Source organism: Talaromyces atroroseus (assembly GCF_001907595.1).
Source record: "Talaromyces atroroseus strain IBT 11181 chromosome Unknown scaffold_11, whole genome shotgun sequence".
Taxonomy (NCBI): domain Eukaryota; kingdom Fungi; phylum Ascomycota; class Eurotiomycetes; order Eurotiales; family Trichocomaceae; genus Talaromyces; species Talaromyces atroroseus.
In genome coordinates, this window is record NW_017971443.1 from 374,125 (window position 1) to 397,829 (window position 23,705).

Sequence of the window (23,705 nt, forward strand, 5' to 3'; positions counted from 1 at the left end):
TCAGAAAAAGGCGAGCAGTACCATTCATTCCTGGCCTCATAAGGCCGTACGAAGCAGCCACGTTATCGGGCTGAAGAGTCTGAGCGTTATGGCTTTCTCCCATAGCAGCGTAGATATCATTTCGAGGCAAATATTACCACAGCCAGTTAGCCTATGGGACATGCGCAACGTAGACCACGGCCCGCGGTGTTGATAGATACCGTTCAATCGATAGTTCACAGTGGCCAAGAATAGTTTTGTCCGGTGCTTTGTCGTACATTAACTCGGTTCTAGGCTAGTACGCTGATATTTACAGGGAACCAAGGTCAAATTAGGCGAGAATCACGGCTACTGCTTTGTCCGGTGAGCCTGGATGATTAGAAGGTCTGCTATTATGGTGGCGTTTCTCAATTTGAATTCACATATAGCTATGACAGCGCCAAAGCTCTGTCTCTAGAAAGCCGCATTAATATAATTTTCTGTTCTTTCAAAGGCAGTTCTATCTTTACGCTCATATTGAGTAGATGAATTGCCATTTTGCAAATCAAAATGAGTTCTTCAACCTCCGTGAATGACATGGACAGCTCATCCAGTGAAGGCCCAATTGAGCTCCAGTCTTCGGTGGTTTATTCGAGACTATCTAGAAATCAAACAGCGAAGAAATTGTTTCACAGCATTAAGGATGTGGACAGTTATACTCGTTCAGTTACGGTAGGTGCTTTTGGAGACATTACTAGATTAGGAATTGACTCCATAACATAGATGGCACGATTTCTTAATCGTCGATATCAGGAGAAGGGATGGCTGCAGCCAGATCCGGCTGCTAGGCTCTCTTCAGCCCTCGGGGTTGTCTTGCGCGTGGAGCCTGAGAACGAGGAAGAGGGGCCTAAATACGTTTCCAAGCCGGATGATGTTGATCCAGACCTCCAGTTAATCAGTACAACTCTCGGCCTAGAGGCTGTTTTCACTATGTCCTCCGATATCACTGCTTTACTTTTCAAACGCATTGGAAAGACGGATTCAGAAGTTACCTTGTCACCGCATAATATTACTGTTCCTGTCATTGACTCGTTCAATGCACTGGTAATGGACAGTTCAAACGTTAGAAGAAGAGATTTCTGTTGTTTTTCTCGGCAGGAGAAAGTGGTCCTGGTGTGGACGAACTCTGCGGATGAGCTTATGGCACACGCTATTGAAGTAGAAACCAGGCTCATGGGCTCGGTATGTTTGGACCTCTTTTCTATTATGAAAATGCGTATAAAGGCTAATACAAGACAAAGATATGGGGAACCCTTATGGTTTCAGGATCCCAGACTCCTCGAACCCATCGTCCCTACACTGTGACCGGGGCAGTCAATACCCCTTTCCAACACCGAACACCGAGTGTTATTTCAGGCAGTCCCAGCCAAACATACTCACATGCGAATGAGAAAACCATGGTAGTTCTCGATGAAGTCGATCTTACGGCCGAAGACGAGGAGTCTAACGCACCGGTAGCACGGCCATTTCTCCTCTCACACTCTGTCATGGTCGGTCTCGCCATGTGCATGTTGATGGTCATCGAATGTCTTGCAGTTCGTTTGATCATCATAGAAATCAAGGCCCTCGGGACGTCGATGCTTCCTCGTCTAGGTCTTCTGGCCACACTGCCAGTTTTCATGTTTTTCACTTTATTCTTCACCATTGTTGTTATAGGTACGCTATTTCAGCTTATTGGACCGATGAATGATGTGAAACATGGCAACTCGCGTTTCTACAGCTCTCAACCTCCAAATCTCAAGCGTCACCCTGACTTTCAGTTTCCACATGTCACCATTCAAATGCCGGTGTATAAAGAAGGTCTCAAGGGAGTCATTATTCCAACGATTGAGAGTCTAATGCCTGCGATTCGTCATTACGAATCCCTTGGTGGCACCGCTAGCATTTTTGTGTGCGAAGATGGAATGCAGGCTGTGAGCCCTGAGGTTGCCGACATGAGAAAGAAGTTCTACAAAGCTAATAATATCGGTTGGTGTGCGCGGCCTCCCCATGGAAAAGACGGGTTTGTTCGGGCTGGAAAGTTTAAAAAGGCTTCCAATATGAATTATTGTTTGAGTTTTAGTCTTCGGGTTGAAGATGAGCTATTGCGACTGATGAAAATGAAGGCTGACGCAGAGGGAAGAAGTCAAGAGTCCTTATCTATCGACGAAGAGGAGGAGCTCTATCAACAAGCTTTGCAGAGCATCATTGAAGCAGACGGAGGCAAAACTTGGGCTGAGGGCAATGTTCGTATGGGAGAGGTTATCTTGTTGATTGACTGTGATACCCGAGTGGTAAGCCTTTCCACTTAATCTTATTTTGATTTTATGCTATGTCATTCTCTAACTCTCTAACAGCCTGTCTATTGCCTTTCTCTGGGGGCTTTGGAGATGGAAGAGAGCCCCGAAGTCGCAATCATCCAGCATGCATCCGGTGTGATGCAAGTGATTCACAGTTTCTTTGAGAATGCCAGTAAGCTATGTCCCTTCCATGATATAAGTGAAATGGGGAACATTCATACGTATTGACTTGTGTTATAACTTTAGTCACTTACTTTACGAACCTCGTTTACTTGCTTATCAAGTTCTCTGTTGGGAACGGTGACTGCGCACCTTTCGTCGGACACAATGCCTTTCTTCGGTGGAAAGCTATTCAAAGTGTTTCATTCATGGAAGACGGCATTGAAAAGTTCTGGTCAGAGAGCCATGTGTCTGAGGACTTTGATATGTCGCTACGGCTACAGACTGCAGGTTTTGTCGTGCGCTTAGCAACGTATGGTGAGTTTGTATTCACATGTAAAAAAAGAGGCATATTTGTTTCTCAAGTTTGACTAACTTCTTGCAGACAAAGGTGAATTTAAAGAAGGAGTCTCTCTCACGGCCTTCGATGAGCTCCTACGTTGGGAGAAGTATGCTTATGGCTGCTCCGAGTTGGTAAGTTCGAATTGTCCCTTGCACTTTTATTCTATGCTTAATATAGTTAAAGATTTTCCACCCTGTTTATCAATGGATCTACCGTGGACCATTTACGGAGCTTTTCCGTCGCTTCCTGTGGTCGAATATGAAAATCTCAGCCAAATTCACCATTTTGGGGTATATCGGCACATACTATGCCATCGGCGCTGCGCTTCCTCTGTCAATTGTGAATTACTTTCTTACTGGCTGGATTGCAGGTGACCTGGACCACAGCTATCTTCCTAGTTGGGACATGTTGTGTGGTACACTGTTCATTTTCGTAGTCGTTAGTCCAATTACGTTTGCTTGGTACAGACACAGGCTAGGAGAGAAGAAACTGTTTTGGGCCCTGCTTGAGTCGTTCATGTGGATGCCTTTCTTTGGTAAGTCCTCCTTGGCCCAAAATCGAATTTCGGTGCCATTTATTGACTAGCTCGAATAGTGGTTTTCTTCGGTGGTATATCGTGGCACATCTCTTATGCCCTCCTGGCACACATGTTCACTCTTCCCATTGAGTGGTCGTCAACAGCCAAAGAACTCGAAGCTGGAGGCTTCTTTATTGGAATGGAGAGAGTGTTCAAAGCATTCAAATTTGTTCTTTTCTTCATGGCTTGCATGACTGCGGCCTTGATCTACCTGGCTCAATTTGCCCCCTACGGATGGAAGATCAGCGCCTGGACGTCTATTTTGCCTGTGGCGAATCAGATTTTTGGGCATGTCATGCTGCCTCTTATGACTATTTTGCTTTAGATGTGTCGTATTGTTTTGATTCTGTTTTTATTGGACGTTGCAAAACTAAGTATATCAACCTAATTAGAAGGTTAGCGGGGGATCTATAATCTAGGATACATTCACGAGAATGAAAGATTTTTGATAGGCTTTTTGGAATTCTGAATATAATGAAATAACTTGATTGCACATTGTACAGAGTCAACGCAGAGATAGTGGATTGCTTAAACATGATGTATTTTCGTGGCGATAGGAGTTAGGCCAGCCGTATTACTACTTTAAGTATTCATTGAGAGTTTTCATAACATTGGCCATTAGATCCCAGATACACTTGAAAGTCGCCTATTTTTACCATATCTAGGTGACTTGAAATCGACAAAAAAATTGAATCGCCAAAGCACTTGTATCTTCACGCTTTGATTACTTACTAGCCTTTCAACGACGTAGCTTAAGAGTCCAGGTACGTGCGGTTTTACCACGATAGTCCACTAAATCCATTCAACTGACAACAGAGTAGTTATCATCTGTCCAGCAAACGATTACATTCTTAAACTTGATGCGGAGCCATACTTTGTCTTTGCTCGGGGTTTGATTGGGGGGCGATGACACAAGATGGAACCGAGGCTGAACCCCCACATCAATCACGGCCGACGCAGGCGGGGGACCTCAACTTCAAACCAGAACTCATCTGAGCGTTATACCTTGAATCTTTGTTGAAAAGCCAACTGGCAAAGTAACCATGGTAGTACAGGAGCGCCCGCTTCGCTTTGAGAGCTTATCAATACACGCTGGGTAGGTAAACTCACGACTGATCGAGTATCAACATGCTGAGTCATTCAACCTAGGGAGAACGTCCACAATGTTCAAGAGGGGAGCGGTGCATTGAACCCTCCAGTATATGCATCCTCGGTAGGACATGCTGTGTTGTCTCCAGAATACTGCCATAGTGCTCACTATCTTGTAGTCTTTCACTTTCAATAACAGCCAGCATGGAGCCGATATCTTTGCGGGAAAGGCGCAGGATTACGCCTACAGTCGGTTGGGCAATGTATGATATTTCCCGATATTCATTGACCTTTATATTTAGGCAATTCTGGATTTCATGTTAATAGGTTTAGCCTATATTAAGCGTCTTCGAACAACGAATTGCAGCACTCGAGGGTGGCGCTGCAGCCCTCCCGGCTTCGTGAGTATTTACTTTACTTACAATTTGCTCATTAACTGACATGGAACTTTAGTTCGGGAGAAGCGGCGCGCTGGATGGCTATAACCGGGCTAGCAATGGCTGGCGAGAACATCGTTGCTGCAGCTACGGTGTCTGAGGATGTATACACCCATTTCAAATTTCGATTGCCGGCCATTGGGATCACTGTGAAATTTGTCGACATCAATGATGCGGAGGCAGTAAGAAAAGCCATTGATGAGCAGACTCGGGCAGTATACATTGAGAGTATAAGCAGCGTTGGACTTGAAGTTGCTGACATTGAAACAATTGCAACAGTGGCTCTTGAAGCTGGTGTTCCTCTTGTCGTGTGAGTATATTCACGTATATTCTACCAGTTAACGTTTCATGGAAATACCTAACTAAATTACATATAGGGACAACACAGCTGGCGTTGCAGGATACCTGATCCGTCCTATTGACCATGGAGCTCACATTGTGATCAATTCGACATCTGAATGGGTTACAGGCTCCGGCACAACAATCTCAGGAGTAATCATTGATAGCGGAAAATTTGGCTGGAAAGAACACTCCTCAAAATTCGCCCATCTCACCACGCCTTCTCCCGGCTATCATGGGTTGAACTTCGTCGAAGAGTTTGGCGAGCTTGCCTACATATTGTATATCAGAATGGCAATCCTGCGTGATGCCGGGCCCTGTCTGAATCCATTCGCAGCATCGCTAGCCATAGCTGGACTTGGCAGTCTGTCACCTAGGGTAGATCGACATAACAGTAACGCATTATTGCTAGCTAGATGGCTAGAAGCAAACGACAAAGTTGCAAAAGTGGTCTTCCCCGGTCTCGCAACACACCGCACCGTTGCTCGGAATCGAAAATACATCCGTCAGAAGGCTGGATATGGTGCGGTGTTGCATTTCGCATTGAATAAAGATGGATCAGAAACAGCAGCAGCTTTTGCTGGGAATTTGAAACTGGTAAAGCGTTCGGATGGGTAATTTTAATTCCCTCTTTCCGAAATCATAATAACTAGGATATTCGGAAATGCTGACTTCTCCTAATAGACTAGGCACCCCACAGTAAGTAGTTGCACGTTGTTTCTCGGTAATTGTAAAACTAACTCTGTGTCCAGAACTCTAGTCCATATACCTGACGAAGGTTTGGTCACAAGAGAACAAGTGAAAGATGTTGATGATGCAATCATCCATGTCTCAGTCGGTCTTGAGCATATAGTAAGTTACTGAAGAGATGGTGCATGGCAAATGTTTAACTTCTTTTTCAATTAGGATGATATTATTGAAGATTTCAGACATGCCTTAGAGCATGTATGATGTTGACATCATATCTCTAACTAGTCTCAACGTTATGAAGGCTGGCTTTCTGTTGGTGCTTAGTTGCCTAGAATGAATAGACGATGAGTAAATGCTCAAAACTCAAAATTTTCTGTTTCTTCATTCTTGGTCCGTTTCCAGTTTCGTCATTAGATTTCGTATATTCTGCATCGAAGAAAGATTAATACACGTATTTTCATGAAGGTTCAGACTGAGATCACGCCGCAAGCCACTTGGAGGTCTTACAGACATATAATATAAAAGCAGTTGTAACACAGAAAACATATCAACTCGTCATTAATGCACTGCCGTCAAAGTTAAGCGGAAACAGTGACATCAACTCAGAGTCCAGCATATATTCAAAACCTAACATATCGAATCCATAGTCTCCGCTTAGGTTGGATGTCGGATCTTGACCTTGTGGAACCATTCCTGGTTGAGGAAGCGTCCCTGATGGAATTTAGGGTTTCAATATTTCCGATCTAAGAAGATGAGATAATGCAGAACTTACCAAAAGAAGGGTCAATTTCCATGCCCGTGTTAGAAGGGTTATTTGCAACGGTGCCATGACCCTGATCGCCGAATGTCTCTCTCCAGCACCACAAAAGATCATGCAGGAGACTTGCAGATAGCCGAGTTCTAAGTTTCAAAGTAGGTTCCTCGTTGATTGGCCCAACGCGAGCATACGCGCTCCAAAGTTGGGTCAAAATTTTTGACATTCGCCCTGGAAGATCATTGTCTTCCAATGACATCCGACGAACCAGTTGGGTGGCGACATGGAACATTCGCTTCCCTTCTTCGCAATCAACAAATGCGGAGTAGCTGGAATATGTTATTTTGAGTATTAGCATGGCGCCTAGGGATGCGACCTGGAAGTACACCTGAGGAGCGCATTCGGTGAAATTAGGTCTTTCAGCCACAGCTGAAAATTTGTGAATCATGTCAATTGCCAAGCTGAATGCACGAAGAAGGGATCTTTTACGAACATCGCTACCACTGGGTTCGATAAGATAGTAGACGTAGAGACGGAGACCCATTCCGTCGAGCAGGATGCTGTTTTCCTCTGTCAAAATATAAGGTTAGATAGAAAATACATCACTTACTTTCAGAGTCACCCAGCGGTTCAAATCGTTGCTTACCTGTAAGCTTCTCTGGAAAGCTATCGCAAAGCTCGACAAATTCCTGTTCGAGTAATGCCAATAGTGAAATGCTTTCTCCAGAGCGAGCTACGCCCTCGGCGAATTTTGGTAATCCGTTAATCGAAGCACATGCACGGGCCTCAAAGCGATGGATCCTAACTTGTTGGTGAATTGCTTCTGGCACAAGGGGTGAACTGTCGTGTTTACTGAGACGATCAATTGTCCAATCTGAAAAGGGTGATGGTTGGCCATCCATCGCCGCCATACTGTTGAGTCAAGAAATCAGTTTTCGGTGAATCTTTCCTAGCGATTGGAGGAGTTAGATACCACTGGAATACTATATAACAAGCCGCCCAAGTTTTCAAACACTCGGAAATTTCAGGCTGACTCAATCGCCTGTCTGTGCGAGAAAAGTCTTTAATAGCTTCCGGCCTATGAAGACCCAGCCGTGTTGCCATCACATGTGCTGTCGTTATCAAGGTAAACGTATTATCTGTAGTAATCGAAGATGTAGGGAACGGCCACACGCATACAAGTAGGATAGACTGCACGAGTTCCAATGTATGCGGAGGATTGGCAATAGATTCCCACAACAGTCCCTTCACGGATGGCGTCAAACTGACGACTAAATCCGGTTCCTCGTTATATCGTCGGGAGGCAACATAGAGAATAGTCCAAAATAGCAGCGGTGACCTTTGATAGTAGACGTCTGGAGAGGCGGTTGGAGTGAGGAATGGTAAATGTGGGTGATATTGGTTAAAAAAGCTGTTGACATGAGCAAAAAGTAAAGTTAGTTATCGAGTGTTTCAGCTTACATAAAGAACAATTTATGGATCCGTTCAGGATCGAGATTTAAACGATCAAGAGACTTGCCCGACACAGGCTTCGCTGTTAGGTGATTCGAAGGTGACAACTTGGACGTGTCAACGGACGAGACCGAGGGAAGAGGAGCGCGGAAAAGATCACGGCTACTCTCGGTTTCCATTGGATCAACGACAGCTGGACTGTGAGCATTTACCGAGTGGTCATCTCGCACACTGCTCTCGGGCAATTGACCGCCAGTTATTATTGATGACTGGAGTTGTCGAAGCTCCTTTTCTAGTTCTTCCAGCTTTCTATGTCAACACTTTAGCGTTGGGGTCCTAGCGAGGGGAAGAATATTTCTATATTGTTCATATATGTACTTGCGACTTACTCGTGCTTGTTAATTCGTTTGAAATCCGTCTCTATTCTACACTCGCGGTCCATCCGCCGACACCTTGCGCAAGGCAGCCTGCCGCCTGAAGACAATTCACAGCGCATCTGTTGGGGAGAAAAAGAATCACACAAATTAGACGAAACAATCAAGACAGACAGCTTCTGTAGGTTGGCAGTGTACCTTTGCCTGCCGACAGTTTCTGCAGGCGACTCGGCGCCCTGCATGGCTATATGGATCGGCCGAGCTTTCCTTTCCCCGGGGCCGGGGCATTTTGTTAGGTCGCGATAGTCAATGCGGGGAAAGAGAAGGACGACGCAGCGACAGCTCGGCAGGGGAGCCCGTGCAGTGGTGGAATCGTAGCAATTGTCAAGTCATGTATAGTTACAGCCTTTATAACATGCATCTTGGTAGGTTCGCTCGCTGTCGCAGTCGATCGTGCATGCTTTCGTTTGCGGAGAACGCGTCATTGTTTTTCCGCGACCCGAGAAACCTTGCAGCCACTAGTCACCTGCTTACTGTGGAGAAGCTTACTGGCTGACTTCAACTACGATCAAGCAATGGTTTATGTATGATGCTACAACAGTCACATTTGTGCTCGGATACGTGCTCCATGAGATCTTCAACACGCTTACCACTGCAATTTAGCATGTGGATTAGCGTCGCCCCCGGACTGACTGCCAGTGCCCGCCAGATTCTTCGGCGTGGTCAGCGCCTCAAACAACCGGTTTCCGAATTTGTTGAACGCAGACGTGATGCCGCCGTTGTCAAACAGTCCCTTCTCCATGGTGCTGAGCTGGAAACTTATTTCCTTTCCATCAAGCAGGATGGTGTTGGTGTTGATATCTATCGAGATGTCCGCACCGTCCACTGCGGCATCGTAGAAGGATTCATCTGTGATGGTGATGCCGAGCAGTCCAAGACTGGGCATATTTCGCTGGAAGATGAACGCGTAGGACTTTGCAATAACGCATTGTACGCCACAGCCTAGGAAAACAACAATGTTTAGCTGATTGCTCTCGCATGTTACACGGGGCAGATTCTACACATACCAAGCAATGCTAGCACCGCCTGCTCGCGCGACGATCCACACCCAAAACCCGTGCCAGCTACAACAATGTTGAAGCCATCCTTGACTTTCTGACGGAAGTCCGGATGCGTGTATTCCAAGCAATGTTCGGCAATGGCTTCTTTGGTCCTGCATGAAATCAGCCAATTCGCGGGTGCCAACTAGATTCAATTTTTCATTAGCAGCACTTATGATTGAGTGGGGTTTGAAGCCAGCTAGGTGTGACGTACAGCATCTGTATCAATGTAATCTCCGAACCGCTGAATTTTGCCTTTTAGTACGGGTTTCTCCGGTGCTGAATCGGGTGCCTTCTGGAGTTGAACTTCTGGAGTGGTGGAATTGTCTTGCTGTTGAACAGAGTCTACATTTGCTGGGGGAGAAGCAGCAGAACCATTTGGCTCAACATATGTCACTGTATTCGGCGATTGCTCTCCCTGCTTTGCTTTTTCCACGCCTCTGAGTGAGTTCCAGCGGTCGAGGTCGACCTTGGATATTAATTCATAAGGATCCGTGACCTTCATTTCAAAAGATGATGCGGCCACAGTAGCCGCCGAAGCTAAGTTACCGAAGGATCCTAATCACAGGTCAGCAAAACGCCGCTATCATTGAATCACAAACCAGATTGAATGAAGATGCGATGATGGTTGGCTTGGATAAAAATACCTTTGCCCATGCGATTCTCAAAATTCCTATTCTGCGATGATAGCCACACTTCGCCTGGTTTGGCCTGATCAGCGGACATGCCCACGCAATAACTGCATCCCGGAACACCAATTTCGAATCCCGCAGCCTCGTAGATATCAGATAGTCCGAGATCGCGCAGTCGTCGTATGATTGGTAGCGAACCTGGAACAACTTTTCGGTTTCCCTTGGGAACGGGCTTCAAGCCTGCCTTAAGACCCTGCTCGAGTACCAGTGCGCCGAGAATCAAATCTTCTTCAGCCGTAGTACAAGCACCGATAAAGCATCCATCCAAATCCATTCCAGCACACTCGGTCACAGGCACGACGTCATCTGGCTTCGGGTACTTGGCGATGAATGGATGGACTTTTTCGAGGTCTATAACATGTTTCTCGGCATATTGAGCATCGTCGTCTGGCTTGAAAAAGACACTATCCGATTTATGTCTGGGGTTCCGTCTTCTCTGTAGAAAGTCGTGTGTCATCTGATCAGGGACGAACACACCGGTTACGCCTCCCAGTTCCTAAGCTTTATCAGCCTGACTCATATTGGAAATGCGAAGGTTGTGGCATCCATTTTTTTGGAAGATGAAGGTCATACCGTAGTCATATTAGAAATTGCAAATCGTGCATCCGATGATAGATACTGCAGTCCCGGGCCGGTGAATTCCACAATTCTTTCAGAGGCCACAGTATTTCTCTTCAATTGTTGCAAAATATACAAAATAACATCCTTGCCACCTATGCCAGGTTTGGGAACACCGACCAACTCGACATTGACGGACTCAGGGACCTTGAACCACGTCTCGCCTGTAACCAGAGGCAAGGTGACGTCTGCGGCACCGAGTCCAATGGCCAGACACCCTAGGGCACCTGAAGAGCAGGTGTGAGAATCCGACCCGATAATAAGCATGCCTGGTTGCGCACGCTCTCTGTAGAATTCAGTGTGCATAATAGTGTACTATAAGCCCAGCCCTTAGCATGCTGCATTGATCGTGCTATTAGTGAGGGAACGTACGTTCATTCCTTGGTATTCCGTCATTTTGAAGATTTTCTTGGCTCTCTCGCTAGAGTCAATGAGGCGCTGGACTTGAGGCATTTCTTTGACGCGAGGGTCTACAACATGGTCTCCGGCAAGCCAGAATCTGTCGTTTCGGAAGATTCCAGGTTGTCCTAGAAGCTTATATGTTGCTTCCATGCCCTGGAAATATCGATAAGCTTTAGGGCTTTAAGACTTGAAATGTTGATAAAACAAAGACTGAGATAACATGCTATGGATAAGACCTACCGCCCATGAAGCCTCAGACGCAATCACCCAATCGACGTCAACGCGGATCAGATCCCCGGCTTTTACATAGCCTTTCTGAGATACATCATGTATAGCAAAGATCTTCTCACTCAGTGTCATGCCCGGACGGCCTTCTGGGCGTGACGGAAGTGGCTTCGGCCTCGCTTTGGCCCTGTCTGTCGAATTAAGGGACTCCAGCCATGCGGAAACGAGAAATACAATTTCCCCCTCTTCATTCTCTGCTATTGTCCCATTTGGATCTAGCCCTAAGCCGCCTAATTCAGTTGGCTGCTCGCAAATTAAAAGGACATCGTTGACAGCAGTAGCCTCCCTAGTATGGCCACGGGTTTGCAAAGTTTCGCCTAGTGTCTTCAACTGGCTCAGAACATTGCCACTGTTAATGGCGATTTCTACCCAAGATTTAAACAACATATGATTAGCCTTGTCACCTGAATCTGATCCCTACCATCCAAGTGCAGCTCAAGCAAGAATACTTACTTTCTGCCTCATCCAAAGAAACGCCGCGCGTTTCTTGAAGTAGGTTAAGGATTTCAACAAACTTCGACTTTCCGTCAGCAGCCATTTTATTCATATGTTGATCACTGCACTTCACGGTTGGTGCATTTAATAGTATCAAAGTTTCGATTCGATAGCAGCCAGGATACGCCACTCCTCGTTATATACATCTACGTCGGCCCGTTCCGACTACGACCCCGGGCCGGAAACGGGCCGCGGGGGAGTGTTGGATTTGACAATGTGGAACGCTGTCAAGCTTACGAGGCCACTGAGGCCTCCTAAGCCGTATCTGGTAGTGTCTTCCGATCAAATTTCGACTAATTTTTCAACACACCCCGAGCTGTACGCCCGGTCGCCCCCACTCGCCCCGCGGGGTAGAGAAGTATAAATTTAGCCCCGTCAGCTTGAGATGAATCAATACAAACCATTCAATCATACATTATATAAATATCTATCCTATTGCACATTCCAATCGGACAGAACCACACGAGTTTTCCTTCAAACAAGAAGAGAGAAGGAAAGAAAAAGCCAGCAAAATGGCTTCCCCGGTTGCTAGGCTTCGTGAACTGCTCGCCGACGAGAGCAAGATCATTGTATGCCCTGGTGTCTACGATGGACTCACAGCAAGAATTGCTCTCCAAGGAGGTTTCGATGCTTTATATATGGTAGGCACATATGGCACCAGTTCCTTGAAGACTTCTATTTCTCAATCATACTAACTTCGACAGACCGGTGCTGGAACGGCTGCTTCCAGACTTGGAATGGCAGATCTGGGCATAATCACATTGAATGAAATGCGCACGAATGCAGATATGATTGCCAATTTGGATCGGTCGGTGCCGTTGATTGCTGATGCAGATACTGGCTTTGGAGGTGAGATATAAAATGCCTACCATGTCATCAGACATGGAGAGGGAGAAATAACTCACATTTTACAGGCACTTTAAGTGTTCACCGCACTGTGACTGAATACATTCGAAGCGGTATTGCAGCCTTTCATTTGGAAGATCAACCAACGACCAAACGCTGCGGACATTTGCTAAACAAACAAATTGTCGAGGAGGACGAATTCTTGTCTCGAATTCGCGCTGCAGTAAATGCTCGCAAACAGTCTGGTGGCGACATAGTGATTATTGCTCGTACAGATGCGCTGCAGTCTCTTGGTTATGAAAACGCAGTGCAGAGACTAAAGCACGCGATTGAGCTGGGCGCTGACGTCGCTTTTCTGGAGGGTGTTGCAACTAGGGAGGAGGCAAAGCAGACTGTCCAAGATCTCAGTCCTACGCCTGTTCTCTTCAATGCTGTTGCTGGTGGACTATCACCTTATCTTACGGCGGACGAGGCGCGCGAGCTTGGGTTTAGGATCATCATCTTCCCTGGGTTTGCTTTGACGGCAGTTTACGAGGCAGTGAATGCAGAGGCCAAGCTGCTGAAAGAAACCGGTACCACGGCTAAGAGAGCTGGTAGTCCTAAGGAATTATTCACTGCTCTTGGATTGAGGGAATCCATGGCAATAGATGCTGCAGCAGGTAGCCGTCTATATGAAAAGGGGGTCTAATTTTGATATTGTCGATTTCTTAGAACAATGAACATTTGTATAGTATCTGCCTTACTCCTGCTTGATCTGGAAGCCAAATACCTAGGTAATATGCGAAATACATGAAATACCTTCGGCACCTCGGTACCTCGGTATTCCTTCCATACGTAGCACACAAAATGCCTGGTTGCACTTTTCCAATACTTGGGAACCTCGGAAATCTCAAGACGCAGCATAGCGAACTGCATGCTTGATGTCAGCACCATCGAGGAATTGCTTAATCGTCGCGAAATCCTCGAAACCTTCCAACTCTGCAAACTTGGAATGATCTTCGACCGCATCCCAGCCACTGAAAAGCACAAACTCCTCCTTCCTGCTGCCTACTGTATCTTCCTCCATCCCCGGACCGAGCCCCCAGCCAGCACTGATACTCGTCGGCGCGGTAAAGGCCTCAAGGTGGTGTCTATTAGCGGAGAATGCGTCCTGGAAGACCCCTCTTTTGGATCCTTCCACGAAGTAGCGGCCAATAGCAATTACTGGGGCAGACGGGGGTGTAACGTCACCCCCACGTCCATTTCGGTTTGATTGGAATGCGGGATGGATGTCAATGTGCTGCAGCCAAGCCACCTCCAGGCCTTCCTGGACCGAAGCGAGCAGTTGCTGGTTTTCCTCCGATGGTATCCATTTCCGCACGTGTACTTCTACCGAGTCCCATCCGCCCAGTAGGTATATATATGAGGGATCTTCAATTTGTGTAAACAAGTAAACAGGGTATCCAGCGAACGCCGCTTGCTTTTGTATCGCTATTCGAAGTGCTGTTTTAACGTTTTCATTTTCTGGGGCGTCGAGGTCATTGTTGTTTTTGAGATGGAGAAGAGCAAGCTCGGTGACAGCCATAATTTCACTGTGTGTTTTTTAGAACGGTCAATTATTTATATTATTCCCCTACACTTCACAGAGGGGTTACGTTCTATTTACATGACAGACCGAGAACTTGAAATTCTTGCTTCGTTGGGGGGTACGTGTCTGGGACATGCAATTGGCGTGCAACTTTTCAGTAAAAGTCGAGCTGTGGCGTGCAAATAAAAAAATCACGTCTTTGTAAGCCAAACTGGGAAGCAGCCAATCACGAGACGGGGCTAGTCGGGACTGACGGAACTCGTTATCATCGCAACGCTTCCATCATCCATCAGCAATCCCGGCGATGCTCTGACCATGGCTGATCCTCGGCCGTCGCGAGATAGATGCCAGCAAAGCACTAAATGAAAGAATAGCACTTGATATGGAGCAGCAGGAGCAGGGTGTGGTCCAGCGTGATGTGCCGCCCCCGCCATATAGGAGGGAGAACGTGCCCGCACAGTATCAGATCCGTCGAAAACCGATTGACACTAACAAGCCTAGCAGCAATGACGGAAGTAATAATCTTGCGAATGGTGGTGGACGGTCCCTAACACCGTCTAGAAACCAGGCAGAGAGCTTACAAAAACAGATACGTGACTCGCAAGATGTGCCTCCGAAGCCGCCTCCGAGGCCCCCGAGGCCTGGTCCGCCAGTCCCAGCTGCCATCACAGACGGTAATATAGTGGCCAGTCCGCAGTCGATGTCGAGCAGCAGGATACCATCCTTTCAAGCTGCAAGTTCGTCGTCGAATATCAATGCATCCGTAAATGGCACCACAGCTAGAGAAGCGGGAGACTGGAAAAAAGCCGCCTCGGGACATGCTCAGAAGGCCTTTCAGGAGGCAAGGCATTTTGTTGGGGGCTTGGTAGCTCATCCCACTGTCAGCAATAAACATTACACTATCCTACGGCACTCTCATGGCGTGGTCTTTTATCAGGGCAGTAATACGTTCCTTGCAATCTCTATCTTCGCCGACGAGCCATTACCAAAGGATCGAACAATATGGATGCAGTGTAAGGGTTGGTCAGGAAAGACCGGGATGCGCGCAAAAGCCCTTTTTGGCTTCAATGATAGCTGGATAAATGTCACCCCGAGTCTGGCGATCCAGCCTGATCAGGTCAATTCCAGTGATGAGCGTGCCTGGCAGCGGGACATTAAACGATTCCGCAAAAAGGCCTCCGGTTCCGTACAACGCCACACTCTTCGAGAAACAGCCATCGTTCGTGTACCCGTGGAAGCTGAAGATGGCTATTACCAATTGGTTCTCTGTCGGGGTGACCAGAAGCGAAAAGTGCTCTGCACCAGTCCCGTTTTCCGATTGATTTCAACCTCTTCAGATCCGTCAACACTGCGAGGTGCAAGTCTTAGCACTCTACCAGTAGAACTAGGACTGTGGGTGGGCGGGTTATATGCGCAGAATACGGCTAGCAACGCGATTTCTCCGGTGACAACCAAGATACAGGATTCAGCCTTTTTCCCATCGGGAACTACTCAACTAGCCGCGCAGACTGCATATACAGTAAGCGGGCTGGAAAGTCGAGTGGACTCCGGCATGGAAGAGGCTAGTGATCATTACAGTGAAACCCAAAGCAAAATGCTGAGTCCACTCGGGCCTGGAGAGATCGACGCCGAGGCCGGACCGACTACACCATATCCAGTTGACTTTGTGGCAAAGCTCGATGTCCATGCAGTTATATCCACGTTTGACGCGAACGGATTTCCAAGGAAAATAAGCGTCGTAGGGATTTCCCGGAATATTCTTCCTCGTCTGGACGGGCACTATTTTGCTTGGTGTAAAATACTCCCCGGGGAACCCAAGAGCCAGAGCACGCTGATTGGTGACAAGAAGAGCGAAACTAGCAGTTCGTGGCTACAATGCATTTTCTCCGCTTCGAGCGTTGTTTTCCAAGAGCGAGTATCCAACGTTCGATCCCAGAGGGCTCTCAAAGTCACCACATCTATAAAAATCATCGAAGATATAGACATTCCATCCGCGGCTCAGGTACAAGTTCGTATCATGGGTTTTATTCGACCACCCAACACTACATCAACATCTATTAAGGCTGGAAATCCCGGAGCAGAAGACGAAGAGCAAATCATATTGGACGTGTGCGATATTGAATTAGTCCGTAGCGCGTTGGATAATCCTGCATGGCAAGCCGATCCTGTTCGAGATGTTTCCAGTACACAAAGATCCGTAGAAGGTTCTGAAGGGGAGGAGGCACAGTCTGGCCTCTGGGATAGAGCAAAGGGTGGATATACCAACTTGCGCATGAAGGGTCAGACAATGGTTGGACAAATTCCATTCCATCGCGTTGGCATTCGCTCGCCTTCGGATGAATTAAAGGATAAGAACCTGGCTGTTAGTGGTTATTATATATCACGATAGGGCAACCGGTCGTTTTCAGTTTCTTTTTTGTATATTTTAACGAATCACATGTGTTATGATGTCCGATTTTTATATGGTTTCCCCTTTTTCACACAATTCATTCTGCATATCTTTACCCTTATGAATCCTTCGGTAGCTGTAGATAGACTGTCAATATCTTAACAGGAAGACCTTATAGTTACTGCCAAAAGCATCTGGATAGACAAAACGCCAGTAAATGTACTTTTTCCCTTTGTTTATTGCACAATCATTCCAGCCCAGTTGCCCGTGGGAACAGAGAAGCTCTCTCTCTGCGCCAACACAGACATCAAGCTCAGCACAGCAATCAACACATCCACCTCATCGGAATCAATCACCACCAGTCCACCGGGGACGAACTGCCCGTTGTCGCTCTGATATCTTCCAATCTCAATCTTCTTGTTAGCGCCAATCCCCTTGTACAAACTCAACACTCCACCGCCACCAGGGAACAATGTCCTGTTCACGTCCCATACATACGACACGGAGTCCTGGACGAAAGATTGCGAGCGACGAGTAGCATTGATAGGTCGAACTGTGATCGGGTGCGACGAGTGAAGCGAGTCGTCCGGGAACGAGATATTCGTTACGCCGTAGGCTAGCAAGGGCGAAACATACTCTGCTAGTACTACTTCATCCTGATAAATTTCTCCCGAGTCCTGACTAGGAGCAGAGTCATCGGTGAGGGTCCTCCCTCGTCGCTGTCCGATATAAGGCGCTGGCTTGGTGACGATGAATTTGGAGTCGTTATACCAATGCGTCCGCGACAGTTTGAATATCACTGCGGGATTCAGTATGTCTTCGGATGAATTCTGGTCCATGGCAATGGCCGTGTGCGCAAGCTCCTTGGTCTGCGCCATGACATCTTCGTTGAACCCAACATAGTCGTCGGTGAACCAGTTGATTGCCGACCGGTCAAAGTGAGACGAGTAATCGAATATTGGGGTGCTCTTCTTGCCGGGGACCCAAATCCCGGTTTCCGGTATGTAGAGGAGCTGGTTGAGACGGCGCAGGGTTGGGTCGTTGCGGGTGTCGAGTGGGAGTTTGATGATAGAGGATGCTGATGCTTGTGTCTTTGAGATTGTCTTTGTTGGTGCCATTTTTTTTTATTTTTTTATTTTGGCTTTCTTTTTCTTTCGTTCTTTTTAATGAGTTGATAGATATTTCCAGGATGCTTCCGAGGTTGTGCTTAAACAAGCGGATTGATTATAAATGGCGGCCGGTCTCTTTGGCTGCTATTAAAATCCGCTGGAATAGAATGCAAGACAAGCTGCTTGAATTTGTGAGATGCAGAAGACACAATATATCTCGCGATGATGCCTGCAAGGAGCTGTTTCAGTTGTCAGACAATTGCAACCCTCCGGAAGAGCTGAAGCTGGGAGAAATGGCTCATCACGCGCGGAATTGGTCGATGATGCGGGGTCTAGCCGATCAATCAATTGCATGATATAGATCAATTATCTATTGCCTATGCAGCTAGCTTGGGGGCTTAGACCAGGGCGTGCTTGCTTGAGACTCCCCGAAATCGGCTGAGGGCGATTGATGAGTCATTCCGCTGCATCCGAGATAAGCATGCCTGCACTATTGTATAAGAGGCAGGTAGTAGCATCGATACATAGCACTTGGTGCGTTGCATCATCTGTGGTGGTGGTGGTGTTGAGAGTGAAGAATATAGAACTACATGTAACGTGTCGAGGTTGCCATCTTGATCTACCTACACAATATTCCTATTGCAGGCAAACATATACCTACCTTTCAGTGATTTAGAGATTCCGAGGTCCTTCTACCTAGGCATTCTTGGAACGAACCCATGGATGTGTCCATGGTGAAGATCTTCGTTCTAAACCAATAGCTTGGGTCTAAAAGTATCAACATGAAAGTAAACCTATATACAAGTGAAAACTCGTATCTCCAAATGAGTCTTACTTAGCCTTTGCCCACTTAAGCGGTCGACAGGAATACGAGCTTAGTCGGAGGGCTGGTTAGGGTTTGCCGGACAGGCAGCGCCAACACAGCATTTGATCACACCATTCTGGCACTGGCCCGTACTGTCGGCAGCGCTATCGAATGGGAAGGTGTAAGCTGCTCCCTGGCAAGGAGCGAAGAATGTGGTGGCATTTGTAGCGGACAAGTCGCTGCGAAGGGGGTTGACACAGGCGTTTTCGCCGTCATTGTCCTTTTGGTAATGAATTAGAAAGTACTCTCTTAACAATAAATAGACAGAAATAGAAATCTTACTTCACAGGTGTTCAATTCAAAAAGGTTCTTGTTGCAACCAGTAACGATAGTGCCATCGCAGGAGCAGACGATAGCAACAGAGAAACCGTCACTAGATAGATATAATGTTAGCATTTCTTCCAGGTCTCATTGCGACAATATCAAGTCCTCTTCAAAACCAAAGCAACGCAGGTCAAACATACACATAGCTCACGTCAACATCAACAGTAGCCACAGTTCCACCAGTTTCAACAACAAAGTTGGCCTCGAGCAAGCTGTCATCGCCGGTAATCTCATACAGCGCATCGTTAATAGCCCAGCTTCCAATCCAGCCAGTCGGCACGACGACAGAGGCAGTTTCATGGTTGGACATTGTTCCGGTACCTGTGGCACCGGAGACCGGAGTAGCCGCAGTATTGGCGTTACTCAAAGACGTGGTAATATCATCCCCGTGGCTGTTGATAATCACAATGGTTAGGTACTCGGGCGGGTCCTCAACCAGGACTGCTTCTTGGGTTTTGATACTCGCGGCACCGCCGACAGCAGTACCAATAGCGGAGGTGATTGTAGGAGTAGCCGCTGGGAATGGGCTGGCAAGAGCATTGCTAGCCAAAGCTAGTAAGGTGGCGATAGAAAATGCGTTCTTCATCTTGCTTTGATTGAAATGTGAAAAAATCCAAAAGAGAGAGGGAGGAAGGGAGCAAGGAGTGCCGTATATGATCGTATAGGTAAAGGAATGACTCTCTACGGTCTGCTTTATCTTTGTATGAAGGAGTGGCAAAGGATATTTCGAGCTGTAGCTAACAGGACGAACTCAGAAGAGACAACAAGATTGCGGATCAGTGCAGACATTATATAGGTTTCTAGATCAATACTTCTAGCTCCGCTTCCTCCGTGGAGCATACATTAGCCACTGCCCCAGCGCTCACATTATAGACCAGAAAGAGAAAGAGAAAGGAGGGAAAAAGCCGGACTAGGTCATCTTCCAACTCAACTTCGATCCAGCTGAAAGCGTCAATTGGCCCAAACTCTTCGGGCAAAAAAAAAAAAAAAAACAAAAGCACTTAGCTCGGAGATTTCTGAGCAGCAGATGCTACTTCGTACTTAATCTGGTTTCTAGAACCAGGGCACGTGGAACCTAGCCTAAGCCACGCGTGTGTCAGTATCTGGGCGTAAAATTTCAGCTAGTGGAGCTGCAGGAACAGGTTACTTGGATTGGGAGCCTAGCTTCATAAAGATTGTTGAGTTCAAAGATTAGAATGGGGCCAGCGTCGTCTTGGTGCTAATGGTCATGTCATGAAACTGCTAGCAAAACTCTTAGACTAGCCCTAGTCCTTCTTAAACAAGCATCTAGAAGATCAAAGACACCTAGAACAGGCCAATACATAGGTTTCTAGTAGGTAGCCGAATAAAAAGACCAGTCAAGCCACAATTAATCAGCTGCACGAGCTTGACTTAGAACGTAGACGATAGTTAGGGTGTATTGTACAGCATAGCGCTGACGGGGTTGCAACGTCGTGATAATAAACGGCACCCCGGTCCATTTTTTTTTTAGTAAGTTGGATAATTTCTGAGATATACGTACTCTGGGGCGCATAGGCCTTACTAGGTAGGGTTCCAGACAAGGATAGATTTGGATTGGAATCATCCTTTGGGGCTGGAATACTCTCACTGCGTGCTTACCTGAAATTCTAGTGGCCATTAGTCGGTTAGATATTCGATTTGTTGCAGGTGCTACTTTATAATACCCTAAGTCGTAGTTCAAGCTTTAATGTTACTTTCCTTTCACGATCAAGAAAGTCTGTTGACAATATTTTAAGGGGGCTCGACTGGCGTTTATGCCACACGTGCTAGCTGTAGATCTTATACAAATATAACCTCAGGCTGCAGCGCCTGCATCGTTAGTCAAGTTAGTAGCGCCAATATACTGTTACATAGAGAACTGTGCCTAGACAATTGTACATGTTGGCCGAGCCACCACATCCCGGCAGGATTCCTAGTTAGGGTTACGTCCCCTCTTGCTATGTCAATAGTAGAGCAGGCAAATCCAATAAATAAATCCCGTGGTGTCCGCTCGCATAGTCGTGTATTTAGACTGTTATCTACGTATGCATTTCCTTAGAAAAGGATCGATTCGATTTAACCCAGGAATGCATGGCTGATCTCCGCACCGCCACAGGGTTCCTTGACAACGCCAGCGCTTACCAGGGGCGTACTTCAAGACAACAACTTAATTACTTTTTATGATCTCTGGATAAATAACAATAATTATACATATCAAACCTTCATTGCCACAAGCTTTCGGGCTTAATTGGAACCCTAACAAATTTTTTCCTTCCGGAAGGGGCCAAACTTCATATGGTTGCATCGCCTTGTTTAGGCTGACATTCACGTATGGGGGTTAATTTAGATTGTAAGGAAAACTCTGGCCACCTTCACCGGGCATATAGAGGTCAAGGTGTTAGAGTTTAGGCTGTTTCTTTTCTGACTGGCTGATAAGTTTGTTTGTGTGTATGTATATACCTGAGCTAGGATATAGGTAATAGTGCACCCTTGGAGATAGATGGGAAGATTTAGGAAATAATATTTCCTATTATAGTATTGACTAGAACGCTACGACTTTGTACAATGACCGAGATGCATATTTTGAATCGCGGCCTAACTTGTAAATGCATAGAACTCGAGCTGGTAGATATTTATTAGCCTCTATTCTTATTCGTTGAACCGCATCATGCATGAACTCTCAGATCTTACACGCTAACTCTCTAAATTGTATGAGTCGGCCATTCCAGCCGTCCATTTGCCTTTAGTAGCGATCAATCTTCAGCCGCAGACGTGTAGACGTCCTGCGTTTTTATATTAGACCAGAGTTACATGTATGGCTTCGATTAGAGCCAAAAAGCAGTATTGGTGACATTATTTTCAAATTTTGCTAGGTACTTATAATGAGCATTGGCATTTAAGCCTTGATATAATGGACGACAAAGCTACCCATCAAATCATGCATAGTATCTAGAGAGGATAAAATTGAGAAATCGGCATAGTAATAACCCCCTCACCTTCAAGTTTTCATCTGCTTCAATCAGATCTTCCACTTCCACGACGAGTCCCGGGTAGCCTCAATTCTAACCCACAGGGTAGCTACACTAGCAGCAACAGCAACATAGCGACAACAATAACTGCCTGCTCATAGACCCCAAGGCGAAGTCAGCGACTGCGCCTGCGGAATCAGCAGACAGATCAAGGGCGTTCCTAGCAAGGCTCCCATGCCACGAATTAGTGACAATTAGCCACTGGCGCTTGAGAAGTGCTCGCGGCCGAAGAGCTCGAGCAATAAAGCAGGGAACAAGGAAATATAGGCGCTAGCAAACGCGCCGTAGACAATCACAAAAAATATGTTTAGCATGTCATATTTGCTGATGTCGCAGGAATGATTTGTCTTATTACTGCAGGCCAGGTAGCTAGTAGGTATCCAAAAGACCAGTACAGATATGGAGCTCAGCACTGTCGTAATAAACAGAGCATTGATGGGACCAAACTTGTCTGTACAGTATCCGATGATAATTCTCGAAACGAAATTAGACGCGTTGTTGATGGTGATGAAGTCGTCTGCCTTTGAGCGTATGCGGAATAGTAGGACAACGGCACAGAGTATGCAGCGGACTGGATTAAATTGCCTATAGCTTGCGCAATGTTCTTGTTCGTCTTGATGGCTTCCCAGTTTATCTTAGGAAGCCGGAATCCTCGCAGATACCTAGAGAGATTTGATGATGATTGCCCATTACAACTTTGCATCTGGGGTGCGAAGCTGTTCCCGAAACTTTGGTTCGCATCGCATAGGCGCTGCAGCCAGAAATTCTCATGGCGTCACGGAATCCAAGCGAGTTGATGATTGCGCGCAGAATTGGAGGCCATATCATACCTCCAATACCGGTGCCGGCAACAATCAAACCCATTGTCAAACCACGATACTGCTCAAACCACAGTGGGTGCTACCGAGGCGGTGGTGACATATGCCATAGAGGTGCCAACACCGGCGAGGAATGCCCTGGGTGATTGCAAATTCCCATAGTTCGTGACTGACGCTGGCCAAAACGTAGGCCATGCCCAAATACAATGCCGCCAGTGGCAACCATGAGCTGTGGTGTATATAAACTTGCCCACATGGTTACAAAGGAGCCGCCCATGGTCATCAGCGAAACGCCGAGAATACCGATTAGTCCGACCAAGGAGGATGGCTGGCCGGTGAATGCATTGCTGGGCTCTTTGGCCATTTCTTAGTATAGGTCCTGATAGACACCGAAGCCGAAGATTAGCGAGCATGTTGTCGCATTTGCTGTGAAGTCTGATAGGACGACAAGGATTCTGGTTGCTGGAGATGGGGGTCAAACTTGGATAGATACCTGGACATAGCATACCACCACCGAAATTAAAAGAAATATGCAACATACACTCGGTATTCCTTTGACTGAACATCCCCATGACTATTGACAATTACATCCTTTAGCGCTGGATCCGACGCTGGCGCCTCGTTTTTTTTTTTTTTTTTTTTTTTTTTTTTTTTT

The 23,705-nt window shown here is 46.6% G+C and overlaps 8 protein-coding genes across 8 annotated transcripts; 4 read left to right on the forward strand and 4 right to left on the reverse strand.

The window, feature by feature from the left end:
- Positions 1–528: 528 nt before the first annotated feature.
- UA08_07423 (hypothetical protein) lies at positions 529–3,701 on the forward strand (the record flags this gene model as incomplete). Its single annotated transcript, XM_020262316.1, has 9 exons — positions 529–690; positions 742–1,200; positions 1,260–2,020; positions 2,081–2,291; positions 2,355–2,469; positions 2,544–2,774; positions 2,842–2,930; positions 2,983–3,334; positions 3,394–3,701. 9 exons carry the CDS (start codon positions 529–531, stop codon positions 3,699–3,701), a joined length of 2,688 nt encoding a protein of 895 aa, XP_020117456.1.
- A 718-nt stretch (positions 3,702–4,419) lies between these two features.
- Positions 4,420–6,192, forward strand: UA08_07424 (hypothetical protein; the record flags this gene model as incomplete). Its single annotated transcript, XM_020262317.1, has 9 exons — positions 4,420–4,472; positions 4,526–4,589; positions 4,645–4,728; positions 4,799–4,866; positions 4,919–5,212; positions 5,280–5,855; positions 5,926–5,940; positions 5,994–6,093; positions 6,148–6,192. The coding sequence occupies 9 exons, from the start codon at positions 4,420–4,422 to the stop codon at positions 6,190–6,192; spliced, it is 1,299 nt and encodes a 432-aa protein (XP_020117457.1).
- Positions 6,193–6,478: 286 nt separating this feature from the next.
- On the reverse strand, positions 6,479–12,146 carry UA08_07425 (hypothetical protein; the record flags this gene model as incomplete). Its single annotated transcript, XM_020262318.1, has 15 exons — positions 6,479–6,642; positions 6,704–7,255; positions 7,296–7,597; positions 7,659–8,096; positions 8,147–8,446; positions 8,527–8,633; positions 9,046–9,067; positions 9,162–9,513; positions 9,579–9,756; positions 9,826–10,169; positions 10,214–10,739; positions 10,877–11,236; positions 11,294–11,476; positions 11,564–11,973; positions 12,062–12,146. 15 exons carry the CDS (start codon positions 12,144–12,146, stop codon positions 6,479–6,481), a joined length of 4,323 nt encoding a protein of 1,440 aa, XP_020117380.1.
- A 469-nt stretch (positions 12,147–12,615) lies between these two features.
- On the forward strand, positions 12,616–13,637 carry UA08_07426 (hypothetical protein; the record flags this gene model as incomplete). Its single annotated transcript, XM_020262319.1, has 3 exons — positions 12,616–12,744; positions 12,808–12,952; positions 13,018–13,637. 3 exons carry the CDS (start codon positions 12,616–12,618, stop codon positions 13,635–13,637), a joined length of 894 nt encoding a protein of 297 aa, XP_020117381.1.
- A 201-nt stretch (positions 13,638–13,838) lies between these two features.
- On the reverse strand, positions 13,839–14,513 carry UA08_07427 (hypothetical protein; the record flags this gene model as incomplete). Its single annotated transcript, XM_020262320.1, has 1 exon — positions 13,839–14,513. The coding sequence occupies one exon, from the start codon at positions 14,511–14,513 to the stop codon at positions 13,839–13,841; it is 675 nt and encodes a 224-aa protein (XP_020117458.1).
- Positions 14,514–14,898: 385 nt separating this feature from the next.
- On the forward strand, positions 14,899–16,905 carry UA08_07428 (hypothetical protein; the record flags this gene model as incomplete). The annotated part of the gene is made up of 1 exon (XM_020262321.1): positions 14,899–16,905. The coding sequence occupies one exon, from the start codon at positions 14,899–14,901 to the stop codon at positions 16,903–16,905; it is 2,007 nt and encodes a 668-aa protein (XP_020117459.1).
- Positions 16,906–17,141: 236 nt separating this feature from the next.
- On the reverse strand, positions 17,142–18,023 carry UA08_07429 (hypothetical protein; the record flags this gene model as incomplete). The annotated part of the gene is made up of 1 exon (XM_020262322.1): positions 17,142–18,023. The coding sequence occupies one exon, from the start codon at positions 18,021–18,023 to the stop codon at positions 17,142–17,144; it is 882 nt and encodes a 293-aa protein (XP_020117484.1).
- Positions 18,024–18,889: 866 nt separating this feature from the next.
- UA08_07430 (hypothetical protein) lies at positions 18,890–19,789 on the reverse strand (the record flags this gene model as incomplete). Its single annotated transcript, XM_020262323.1, has 3 exons — positions 18,890–19,099; positions 19,162–19,252; positions 19,344–19,789. 3 exons carry the CDS (start codon positions 19,787–19,789, stop codon positions 18,890–18,892), a joined length of 747 nt encoding a protein of 248 aa, XP_020117483.1.
- Between the last annotated feature and the right edge of the window lie 3,916 nt (positions 19,790–23,705).